This window comes from Phocoena sinus, chromosome 19 (assembly GCF_008692025.1).
Source record: "Phocoena sinus isolate mPhoSin1 chromosome 19, mPhoSin1.pri, whole genome shotgun sequence".
NCBI classification, from domain to species: Eukaryota; Metazoa; Chordata; class Mammalia; order Artiodactyla; family Phocoenidae; genus Phocoena; species Phocoena sinus.
This window is the reverse complement of record NC_045781.1, coordinates 23,044,070-23,056,610: the sequence shown is the minus strand read 5'-3', so window position 1 is coordinate 23,056,610 and position 12,541 is coordinate 23,044,070. Positions and strand designations below refer to the sequence as shown.

Sequence of the window (12,541 nt, the reverse complement as noted above, 5' to 3'; positions counted from 1 at the left end):
CATTTCTTTTTCATTTATTTCTGATCTGGTCTTTATGATTTCTTTCCCTCTGCTAACTTTGGGGGTTTTTTGTTCTTCTTTCTCTAATTGCTTTAGGTGCAAGGTTAGGTTGTTTATTCAAGATGTTTCCTGTTTCTTAAGGTAGGATTGTATTGCTATAAACTTCCCTCTTAGAACTGCTTTTGCTGTATCCCATAGGTTTTGGGTCATCGTGTCTCCGTTGTCATTTGTTTGCAGGTATTTTTTGATTTCCTCTTTGATTCCTTCAGTGGTCACTTCGTTATTAAGTTGTGTATTGTTTGGCCTCCACGTGTTTGTATTTTTTACAGATCTTTTCCTGTAATTGATATCTAGTCTCATGGCATTGTGGTCGGAAAAGATACTTAATATTTTCAATTTTCTTAAATTTACCAAGGCTTGATTTGTGACCCAAGATATGATCTGTCCTCGAGAGCCTTCCATGAGCATTTGAGGAAAATGTGTATTCTGTTGTTTTTGGATGGAATGTCCTGTAAATATCAGTTAAGTCCATCTTGTTTAATGTATCATTTAAAGCTTGTGTTTCCTTATTTATTTTCATTTTGGATGATCTGTTCATTGGTGAAAGTGGGGTGTTAAAGTCCCCTACTATGATTGTGTTACTGTTGATTTCCCCTTTTATGGCTGTTAGTATTTGCCTTATGTGCTCCTATGTTGGGTGCATAAATATTTACAATTGTTGTATCTTTTTCTTGGATTGATCCCTTGATCATTATGTAGTGTCCTCCTTTATCTCTTGTAATAGTCTTTAAAGTCTGTTTTGTCTGATATGAGAATTGCTACTCCAGCTTTCTTCTGATTTCCATTTGCATGGAATATCTTTTTCCATCCTCTCACTTTCAGTCTGTATGTGTCCCTAGGTCTGAAGTGGGTCTCTTGTAGACAGCATATATATGGGTCTTGTTTTTGTATCCATTCAGCCAGTCTGTGTCTTTTGGTGGGAGCATTTAGTCCATTTACATTTAAGGTAATTATCGATATGTATGTTCCTATTCCCATTTTCTTAATTGTTTTGGATTTGTTATTGCAGGTGTTTTCCTTGCCTTGTGTTTCTTGCCTAGAGAAGTTCCTTTAGCATTTGTTGTAAAGCTGGTTTGGTGGTGCTGAACTCTCTCAGCTTTTGCTTGTCTGTAAAGGTTTTAATTTCTCCATCAAATCTGAATTAGATTCTTGCTGGGTAGAGTAATCTTGGTTGTAGCTTTTTCTCCTCCATCACTTTAACTATGTCCTGCCACTCCCTTCTGGCTTGCAGTTTCTGCTGAAAGATCAGCCGTTAACCTTATGGGGATTCCCTTGTGTGTTATTTATTGTTTTTTCCTTGCTGCTTTTAACATGTTTTCTTTGTATTTACTTTTTGATAGTTTGATTAATATGTGTCTTGGCATGTTTCTCCTTTGATTTATCCTGTGTGGAACTCTCTGTGCTTCTTGGACTTGATTAACTATTTCCTTTACCATATTCGGGAAATTTTTAGTATAATCTCTTCAAATATTTTCTCAGTCCCTTTATTTTTCTTTTCTTCTTCTGGGACCCCTATAATTTGAATGTTGGTGTGTTGAATGTTGTCCCAGAGGTCTCTGAGACTGTCCTCAGTTTTTTTCATTCTTTTTTCTTTATTCTGCTCTGCAGTAGTTATTTCCACTATTTTATCTTCCAGGTCACTTATCCGTTCTTCTGCCTGTTATTCTGCTATTGATCCCTTGTAGAGTAATTTTAGTTTCATTTATTGTGTTGTTCATCATTGCTTGTTTCCTCTTTAGTTCTTCTAGGTCCTTGTTAGATGTTTCTTGCATTTTCTCTATTCTATTTCCAAGATTTTGGATCATCTTTACTATCATTATTCTGAATTCTTTTTCAGGTAACTGTCTATTTCCTCTTCATTTGTTTGGTCTGATGGGTTTTTACCTTCATTTGCTGTGTGTTTTTCTGTCTTTTCATTTTGCTTATCTTACTGTGTTTGGTGTCTCCTTTTTGCAGGCTGCAGGTTCATAGTTCCCGTTGTTTTTGGTGTGTGTCCCCAGTGGCTAAGGTTGTTTCAGTGGGTTGTGTAGGTTTCGTGGTGGAGGGTACTAGTGCCTGTGTTCTGGTGGATGAGGCTGGATCTTGTCTTTCTGGTAGGCAGGTGCCCATCTGGTGGTGTGTTTTGGGGTGTCTGTGGCCTTATTATGAGTTTAGGCAGCCTCTGTGCTAATGGGTGGGGCTGTGTTCCTATCTTGCTATTTGTTTGGCATAGGGTGCCCAGCACTGTAGCTTGTTGGTCATTGAGTGAAGCTGGGTCTTGGTGTTGAGATGGAGATCTCTGGGAGATTTTCACTGTTTGATATTATGTGGCGCTCGGAGGTCTCTTGTGGACCAGTGTCCTGAAGGTGGCTCTCCCACCTCAGTGGCACAGCCCTGACACCTGGCTGGAGCACCAACAGCCTGTCCTAGAAACAGCTCTGAATTTAAGGAGAAAAAATAGAAAGAAAGAAAGAAAGGATAAAATAAAATAAAGTAAGATGAAATAAGATAAAGTTATTAAAATAAAAAGAAAATTGTTAAGAAAGAAAAATTTTTTATGTTAAAAAAAAAAAAAACAGACGGACAGAATCCTAGGACAAATGGTGAAAGCAAAGCTATACAGACAAAATCTCACACAGAAGCATAAACATACACACTCACAAAAAGAGGAAAAGGGGATAAAATATTATATACTGCTCTCAATGTCCACCTCCTCAATTTGGTATGATTCATTGTCTATTCAGGTATTCCACAGATGCAGGGTACATCAAGTTGATTGTGGTGATTTAATCCACTGCTCCTGAGGCTGCTGGGAGAGATTTCCCCTTCTCTTCTTTGTTCGCACAGCTCCGGGCTTTCAGCTTTGTATGTGGATCTGCCTCTGCTGCAGGTTGCCTGAGGGCGTCTGTTCTTTGCTCAGACAGGACGGGGTTAAAGGAGCAGCTGATTCGGGGCCTCTGGCTCACTCAGGCCGGGGGGAGAGAGGGGTACGGATGCAGGGCAAGCCCGCAGCAGCAGAGGCCGGCGTGACGTTGCACCAGCCTGAGGCACGCCATGCATTCTCCCGGGGAAGTTGTCCCTGGATCATGGGACCCTGGCAGTGGCGGGCTGCACAGGCTCCCGGGAGAGGCAGTGTGGATAGTGACCTGTGCTTGCACACAGGCTTCTTAGTGGCTGCAGCAGCAGCCTTAGCGTCTCATGCCCGTGCCTGGGGTCCGCGCTGATAGACGTGGCTCCAGCCCGTCTCTGGAGCTCCTTTAAGCAGTGCTCTTAATCCCCTCTCCTAGCGCACCAGGAAACAAAGAGGGAAGAAAGAGTCTCTTGTCTCTTCGGCAGCTCCAGACTTTTCCCGGACTCCCTCCCAGCTAGCCATGGCGCACTAACCCCTTCAGGCTGTGTTCACGCCGCCAACCCCAGTTCTCTCCCTGCATCCGACAGAAGCCCGAGCCTCAGCTCCCAGCCCCCGCCCACCCCGGGGGATGAACAGAGAAGCCTCTCGGCCTGGTGAGTGCTGGTCGGCACTGATCCTCTGTGCAGGAATCTCTCCGCTTTGCCCTCTGCATCCCTGTTGCTGCACTTTCCTCCGTAGCTCTGAAGCTACCCCATCCGCCACTCACAGTCTCCGCCCACGCTGGGGCTTCTAGTGTGTGGAAACCTTTCCTCCTTCACAGCTCCCTCCCACTGGTGCAGGTCCCGTCCCTATTCTTTTGTCCCTTTTTTTTCTTTTGCCCTACCCTGGTACGTGGGGAGTTTCTTGCCTTTTGGGAGGTCTGAGGTCTTCTGCCACAATTTAGTGGGTGTTCTATAGGAGCAGTTCCACGTGTAGATGTATTTCTGATGTATTTGTGGGGAGGAAGGTGATCTCCGTGTCTTACTCTTCACCATCTTCTCAAATCCCCTCATGACTAGTTTTCTTAATCAAATGGCTACCATGAGGGTAGATACCAAAATGAGGTAAAGAGAAAAGCAACTATGTCTGCTTTTGTAAAATCCTACTCTTAAATACATACCAGCAATATTGTAAAAGACAAACATTTTTTAGCAAAGATAAAGAATAAAATTTATTGGGCAGCTACTAAATATCAAGCGTTTTGCATATAACATCTTGTTTAATCCTCAGAATAATATGTTCAGGTAGGTTTTATTACTCCTACTTTTACAGAGAAGGAAACCAAGTCTCAAAGATGTAAAGTTACTTGCTCAAGATCAAACAAGTATTAAACAACAGAGCGAGGATGAGATTCAGGTATAGCTGAACACAAAATGTGTACGCTTTCCTTAGGCTCTTAAAGGAGGCCACAACACATAACAGTCCAGAAGCCTCAGGCCTATGGTCTCTTTAAGCCAAATGAACTTTATTAATTGGTTGACTACTAAATTAGGCTGAAACAAGGCTGCTACATAAGTGCCTAAAAAGAAGAGAGTGTCAGACATACAAAATAAAAAGTTGAGTTTTGCCCAGAATATACAATAAAACTTTACCAGCTATTGATATGCCTATCAAATCAAATAAATCAAATCAATCAAAAAACCTAAAAAGAAATAAATAAAGAAAAAAACTCAAGTCACATGCTGATAAACTCACTGAGATACTGATAAACTTACAGAGCCAAGATAGAGATAAGCCAATGATTCATTTTAAGGAATAATTTTAAAAATTATCTTATCATCTAAGAATAAAAGTAAAAATGCCATGACATTTTTTACCTCATCACAAAATGCCATAGCAATTACTACAAATAACTGAACTTGTAATGCCAGCGTCATTGCTCTAGCTGATCAACTCTGTTAATCTAAAATATAACTGCAGTAGTCAAATGAGAAATGGAAGCCATCTAAGTTACTGGATGTTACACTCCTTCCCTAATAATTAGTTAATTCATTTTGGTTGTGGAATTTGCCTATAAATTCATTGGCCGGTAGGTTTTACCACAATGCTCTTTAAAGAAAAGCCTGGACATCCAGATCTCTTTTTGGATTTAAGCAGTTAAAACAAAAGAAAGTATATTCAACCACAGCACATACTGACACATTAGCATTCAGAGCACAGCTCAGGCATACACGCACGGAAACGCAGGACACACTAAATTCAATAAAGAGTAGAAATAAAGAAAAACATAGCAGAAACAAATCCAAGAGGAATAAAGAGGGTTAAAATGCATAAAACAATCTGGGTATATTAGAAATTAATTTTCCAAAATTAAGATACTGGCTTTCACTTTTGGTAATGTTAAATAGTTTCTAGTCAAAGGTACCAAGGAAAAGCTTAGCTATAAACCCAGGACATTCTTTAAAGATTGTTAAATTAAATCACACCATTATACACTCTCCCACAATGATAACGCCCAAGGAACTACAATAGCAGAAAACAAATCGTTTCCAACATAAATGAAGTATTTCTACATTAGTAAATAAGCTATAAATGCAAACCACTCTATTTAACAGATAATAGTTTTATTTCTTTATAGTTATCACTAAGTTTTGGTTAGATGAACCCCAAGTGTCTATACTGAAAGTAATTTATAAGGAATCCATCTTTTAAATGGCTTATAACGATTAAGTTTGGTATTTTCCTGTTTAGTGTCTTGGTGCATTCTATTTTGATTTAATAATATGGTACTGGAAAAACTTCTTGTATATGGTTTTAAACACTCTATGTAATGTTAAGCACAGTTCTTAGGTTTTGAAATTTTCGGGACTATTGATGCATAAAAAAGCATACCTTTAGCATTCTATTTCCCAGTAACTGCTGAAGGACTTTGTCAGTGCTGAAAACCCATCAAGCCCTTATTAAGAAAGCCAAGATGAAAACGAGAGCCTGATGCTTAAAAGAAAGCACCGTTCAAAGATACATGTCCTCTTGTTCTCTTAGTTCAAAGATTAAATCAAAAATCAATTGGCAATGTTACATATAATATACTATTTTGTCATTTGGCAGATGACAACTAAAGACATGGATCATTATTGTTTCTTAAAGTATAAGCTTTGTTTTCTCCTGTTTGTGACTCTTCTGTAAGCTATTTCCTATTTCTTTTCTTCAAGATTTTTCCCCTCCATCTTGCCAAAACAGGGCTTGAAATACAAATGGAAATAAACGGTGGGGGAACCACCTCTGAAAGGCTATGGTGAAACCAAAAAGAAAGAAGTTTTCACTGTCACTGTTTTGATTGAGTCATCTCACAGTAATGAGTCCTGAGGCTTGAATATTCTGCTTAAGGCACACTAAAGACAAAGCAGCCTCTTGCCAAGAGGCTTCTCCCAGTGTTCACACACAAAACAGGTTTTATATGGCCCAAGGTGGGTCACAACCCACAGAAAAAAGCCGTATCTTTACGGCTTCAGTCTTCATTTCAGCTCTATGGCCACTTAACAAAGCCCTTCTCTTCCAGATACATTCAAAGGCCTGTGTTCCTAATGGGAATCCATATATGGTCTTTCCTGGATGCATGGACTTCTCCCAAATTGTTTTCAAGACCCAGGGCACTCAACTGGAGAGCAATTCCACAGCTTTCATCCAGCTTGCAAAGGGTCTCACCAACCTGACAGTCACTGCACCAACACCTCCTCCAGCCCTTACACCAGGAAGCCATGGGATGAAAGGCAAAGCACATGGCCTTGAAACATAATAGTCTCAGGACCTGGGGCAACTTGCTTCATCTCTGTGGGCTTCCCTTTCCTGTCTATGAAAATACATATAAAAATACCTACTTCACAAGGAGTTGATGAAGAGAAAATAATTGGGATGCTGACCAAATTTTTCTACTTTATAAGAGTTACTCTGTTATGCAAAAAGACAAAAATTATTGAAGAAGCTTTTTAACTACCCAGGTGATAATTAAGGCTCCCAGATACTGAGGAATTGTCCCTGGTCAAACAGAGCTAGTGTCAAGACAGGGGCTCCACTCTGCATTTCTCATGCTTCTCACACCACAGACTACATTCACCATACAGTGCAAACTTGAGCCCAACAATAACAGAAATGGTGCTCAGGCTTCGGCCCACCAAAGAGGAAATAAAACCAAAACAATATCATATGGTGACATCAACCTTCAGAAACAAAGGTATTTAAAATTACCAAGTGACCCTTTTGGGGTCTACACACTTACCAGACCTTAAGAAAGCTGGTGGAGAAGAGACGACTGCATCAGGTGAGCTGGCCATTTCAAATTGTTGACTCTAATCATAAGCATCGCAGGCTAAACTATAGCAATTTTCAAAACTGTTTAGTGAAGGTTAGAAGCAATCAGCATTAGATTAATTGAAAGCAGTGTGAGCAGTTATTAACATGATGCGGTGTGCAACAAAGGCAATAATTGAGGTTCATTATAATTTTATTTTCTCTTTTATGACTTGAAAATTTGATTTTCTTTGCTTTGATAAGCTATATTTGCTTATATGGATGAGGCAGGAAATATATAATGGCCACTTATTAAACATTACATAAGAGTAGCATCGAGTAGCTCTACTGAGCAGTGAAGTGATTATGCTACTATGTAACAATGCTCAGAACTTTGCAGTGGCATCTATATCATAGTCAGGTTAGTCCAAGTTTCAAACAAAACTCACTTTATATACTCCTCTAAAAGTAACAAACAGAATCAGGGCGATTACTTTTAATGACACAGGAAGTCAATGATTCATTAAAGAAAGTTTATAGTCTACACGTCACAGCTATCAGAAGAATCTGAAACCTCAACTAATTTGGAGGGATGACTTCAAATGGCATCTCTTTTATTGCTATGATGTAAACATATAGGAACATCCCACATTTATACAATACACTCAACTACCTTGTACATGAAACTGGATTTAAGTGACTGCATTCAACAATAGTTAAATAAAATTTGATTTTTTTTTTCTCAGTAAAGAAAGAGAAGGTAGGTTTTCAAAGCTTACTGTTATGACACGCAGTTCAGAGGAAATTAAGACTGGAGAAGAAAATAAACCCTATACATTTATTAGAGGAAAAGAGAAATGCTGTAAAAGTATATGTTGAGGGTGGAGCTCAGTTTCCTGTAAGAAAACTCCAGTTACTCTCTTTGACAGGAAATTATCAACTCAATAACCCTTTTTATAGCCCAGATAGACTCACTGTTAGTGGTCAACTCAATACTTCAGTATGACACAAAAAGTTTGAGGAAAAGTGTGAAACAGAAATAGACGTGACTATTCTAAGTAAATGTACTAACACTAAAATGTACTAAGGACTAGTTTTTGAAAAATTCTCTCAAATGGTAGTTTTGCTATAACCCTAAGTAAATAAGTGCACAACTATTTTTAAGGTTTTGAAAACAGAATGGAATAAGCAACAAAGATTGGGTGGATTTCTCCTGTACGATTTATGAAATTACTTTCTTCAAAAAAAAAAAAGACTGCTAAGAACTCTGTTGTCTGCACAACAACTAGAACTTCATGAGTGGGAAAAGCCAAAATATAATGGGGTAGTATTAGCTGATGGGAAAAAAACAAAACCCTTAATACCAATGCAAATGCATAATTAGTCTTTCAATGTTATCAGATTATCGACTTTGACATTATCATCTCCCAACACTAATTTATATGGTAACAACAAGCCTTCAAAAGGGAAGATTCTTAGATGAAGACTTGTCATTCCACCATCTTTCCTGTTTATGGGAACACTTTTTAGCTCGAGATTACATCCAGCCAGACAGGAATAAGAGAAGTTTCAATCCTGGCTGTCAGATGAGTTATCAGCCACAAGTGCTAACTTCAAAATGTGACTCTGCAATTTGAACAAGTCAGCTCAGGACACTGTAACTACTATAAACTGCCTGCGCAGCGTCTTCTGACCTAGGTGGCCTCGGGTTTGGGAGCCACAACTGGGAACTAGGCGTCCTGGGGCCACTTGCCCAGGGAAGGGGCCCACTTCCTTCTGAGTCCTAACTATGCTCACCGTGACCCCCTTCGTGGCCTGAGGCCCGGTCTCCCTCAATTTCTGCCACATAGATAACTGGCTAAATCTCAGAACTTGTAATGTGAAAAGGAGATACGAAATAAGGCAACAAGCAGCCGCCAGTTTTCTAGGACCAGACCCTAGTCATATGTAAAAATGAGGGGAGGAATACAGACAGGGAGGGGACTCCCGGGAATGTGGCCACCGCCTGATTTCAAAGAAGACTCCAGAAGTCGGCACCACCACCTACTTTTCGAGAGGGAACACACACGAAATATAGTTGGGGAAGCAAAACGGAGCAAAGGTGGGACCACCACCTAATGGGGAAAGACATCAAGAGGAAGTCAGGGACCACCGTCTGCTTTCTAAGGGGAAACACGCGGGCACAGGTTCATTCCAGGACCCCCATCTGCCTCCTGCCCAAGGCTCTTGAGGGGGAGTACCCTCTACGGTGCGGGGGGAAAGGGGTGGCGCCCCAGCCAGCCAAACCTGAGCGCTTGATCCGGGCTCTTCGCTCCAAGACCTTCCAGCTCACTTCGGCCACGAGCCCCGCCATCGCGCTCGGGCCGCCGTCTTGGCCACCGCCCCCGGGGCCGCCTGTCAGCTCCTCCCGGCCGGCCCCGCCCCCCCGCGCGACACTGTCGGGAGGCGCACCGGCCGGAAGTGAGCGCGAGGGCGAGCTTCAACCTAGCTTCGCGGCCTCCCGAGCGTCAGTGGGGCAGCCCTACGGGAGAGTGAGACGGGGCCTGGACGCGGTCGTACGGGCGTCTGGGCTACGCTCTTTCTCTCTCGGCCGGCGGCACGGTGCTTTCCGGCTGCCGTCAAGCGCAGCAGTGGGCCGGCGGGCGGGGGCCGAGGGGCTGCCATGGCGGCGGCAGGCCGGCTGCTGGGCTCCTGGGTGTTGCTGGCGCCGCTGCTTGGGGGCCTCGCGCTGCTGGGAGTCGGGCCGGTCCCGGCGCGGGCACTGCACAACGTCACGGCCGAGCTCTTTGGGGCCGAGGCCTGGGGCACCCTGGCGGCCTTCGGAGACCTCAACTCTGACAAGCAGACGGACCTCTTCGTGCTGCGGGAAAGTCAGTGCTTGCCCGGCCCTCCCTCTGTTCGCGTGCCCCTCCCAGTGTTCCCCACACCCCTTGCCCGGATTCTCGGTCCTCCTGCATTTCCCGGCCCTTCTCTCCCAGCCCTCTCCCCCTTTATTTCCAGCATCCTTGCAGCTTGCCTTTTTTCCCCCATCTTTTCCAAACCCAGGTCCTGGCCTGACCACTCCACCGTTTGATCCACCCCCGAAAGCACTGGAAACACCCCGGTTTTTTGGGTTTTTTTCCCGAGACGACCGCGGCCGTCACTCACGCACTCCGCCCTTCTCATGGAATCACCTTGCAAAGTCCTTCCTGATTCCCAGTAGTCTTTGTAGCTTGCCTTTACATTCCCTCCCAAGGTCCCTTCATTCCTGTCTGCTGTATTTCCTCCAGTCTCCCTTCCCCTTTGATGAACTGGAAAACGTGCGACTTGACAATTTCCTCTCGTAGAGGACTTCTCCCTCCCTCTTCAGTTACCTTGTTCACCCTCCCCTTCCTTTGTCAGGGTCCCAGCTTTCTTGGAAACTACTGTTCCTTCCCAAGGGCCTAAACACTCCACAATTCTCACAAGTATTTCACAGGCACTACTAATAAACCCAGTGTCTCCTTGGAAAAGGGTTCTCAAACTGCAGGGTTTTCTCCCTTCTGGGCTGCCCTAGTCTTTTGTGTGCAAAAGACTTCCTTGCTTTGGCCACCACCCTAGTCTTCCAAATCTCTGTTTTCTTTTCCAGCTTGAGGTTCTTGGGAGTTCTTGGCTTTATAAACATCACTAAACAAACTTTTTTTTGTAAATCTTGATGCTGACAATGGGCATTAGAGGGTCTTAGTATTCTCTAGTACCCACAAAGCAGGTACTGTTTAAGGTCAAGGCTGTGAAAGAAGAAAGTGAAGCACTCATAGAGTTTGACTGACAGGATCTTGGCCCAGATCTCTTGGAGTCCTTGTCAGGACTCCAGAGCCTCTTGTGGACATTTCTCCATCTTTGTATGACTCCATGTACTGCAAGAAGGGTGTATACTGCCTAACCTATAGGCACTCCACCCAAACTGGAGACAGAGATTCTCCCCTTTAAAGATGCCCTGTGTTTGACTAAACAGTTTCAAAAATCTGATCCAAATGAGTGCTCATTGAACTCCAGAAATGCATCAACCTGGGGGATGGTTCTGTAGGAGCCACAAGAGGGTAGTCTTGGAGGATTCAGCTTTTTCTGCTTAACTATGACATCATGTCCTAGTTACTAGTCAGATACCCACAGTAGGAGTTTCTGTGTCCTTGGTGTCATGCATCTGTGCAATGGACTAAACAGCCTTATAAGAGGCTGAGTTGTTAGGTTTGGGGAAGACAAGACTTAACACGTAGTATAGTTATAAAGCATATTCTTTATATGCTTCCTTTAAGTCAATCAGCCTGACTCCTGGCAGAAGCCATTGGCTTCAATTTGCCTTGACCAACTACATTTTTCCTTGTTCATCCTTCTAGTTTCCCTGCTGCTTTGAATATTGAATTTGTGATATACTGTTAGGAATGTCCATTCCATTAGTCTAATAGGACCAACCTTGAGAGGGCAGACGAACTGGAGTAAAATAAAAGTTTTCTTATTGAAAACAGTGCCCAGACAGCTTCTTGTAACCACTAATCGTATGTTTCACTGGGAATCATTTTTCTAATGTATACTCGCTTCTTTTAGGAAATGATTTAATCGTCTTTTTGGCAGACCAGAACGCACCCTATTTTAAACCCAAAGTAAAGGTATCCTTGAAGTAAGTACAAATGTATTTGTTTCTGTAAAACAGTCATTAGTGTAATAATAGATATGCAGTAACTAGTTGGATTGTCTTTGAAATCAGTTTTACTCTGAAGTGGTGTTGTGGTACAAAACCACTAGTTATGAGGTATGAAGCAAGTAATTTATTAGGAAAATTAGTGAGCATACCAAAGTTTAAAAATGATTTGCTTTAAAAAATAAATAAATAATTTTGAGTGGAACCGGGTCTGTTCCTACATAAACACCTTTCAGTCCCTTGCAATCTGATATGCTTTCTTGAATGTCTTGGGGATTGTCCCTCATCCTGAGTGGATTGTACCTCATCCTGAGTGTGCCTGTGAGAGCAGCTCAGTCACAGGCTCATCAGATCAACTTTGTCCTCGGTGGTCTGAGGGAGGAGTTTGCACTGGGGTCAATGAACTCTGTTCTAATTTTTCATTTATTGACTGATAGGTGGTGACTGCTAGGTGACTCAGGTTGATTTTGAGGAAATTAAAATCAAACTGAATTTTTTAAATGTTCAAATAATAGTTATATTTTTTTTATATGACTGGCATTGCATGAAGCACAGTGACCATCATCGATAGTGAGCCAACGCAGTTTTGAAACTATAAGAAGCAAGGATTGATCACTGTCTGGAGGAAGAGATGAGTCAGTGCAGGCTAAAGTGGCAGCTTCTAGAAAGTTATGGGACTTGTGCTTGACCTTAAGATAAGTAAAATTTAGGTGAGGGCTTTCAAGCTT

At 42.3% G+C, this 12,541-nt stretch overlaps 2 protein-coding genes across 15 annotated transcripts in view; one reads left to right on the top strand and one right to left on the bottom strand.

The window, feature by feature from the left end:
• The window catches only part of PHKB (phosphorylase kinase regulatory subunit beta), a 216,033-nt gene extending 206,475 nt beyond the window's left edge, over positions 1 to 9,558 (bottom strand). Inside the window, exons 1-2 of one of the 11 annotated variants that reach the window (XM_032614024.1) lie at positions 9,443 to 9,556; positions 7,146 to 7,258 (exon numbers count right to left, since the gene is read on the bottom strand). In XM_032614024.1, coding sequence (XP_032469915.1) covers positions 7,146 to 7,200 — 55 coding nt within the window. In that variant the 5' untranslated portion in view covers positions 7,201 to 7,258; positions 9,443 to 9,556. Of the gene's footprint in view, positions 1 to 7,145; positions 8,053 to 9,437 lie in introns of all 11 variants that reach the window. The other 10 variants (XM_032614028.1, XM_032614030.1, XM_032614025.1 and 7 more) reach the window with 10 other exon arrangements.
• Positions 9,559 to 9,605: 47 nt separating this feature from the next.
• ITFG1 (integrin alpha FG-GAP repeat containing 1) overlaps positions 9,606 to 12,541 on the top strand; it is a 249,392-nt gene continuing 246,456 nt past the window's right edge. Inside the window, exons 1-2 of one of the 4 annotated variants that reach the window (XM_032614034.1) lie at positions 9,606 to 10,026; positions 11,720 to 11,792. In XM_032614034.1, coding sequence (XP_032469925.1) covers positions 9,819 to 10,026; positions 11,720 to 11,792 — 281 coding nt within the window. In that variant the 5' untranslated portion in view covers positions 9,606 to 9,818. The remainder of the gene's footprint in view (positions 10,027 to 11,719; positions 11,793 to 12,541) is intronic. The other 3 variants (XM_032614036.1, XM_032614037.1, XM_032614035.1) reach the window with 3 other exon arrangements.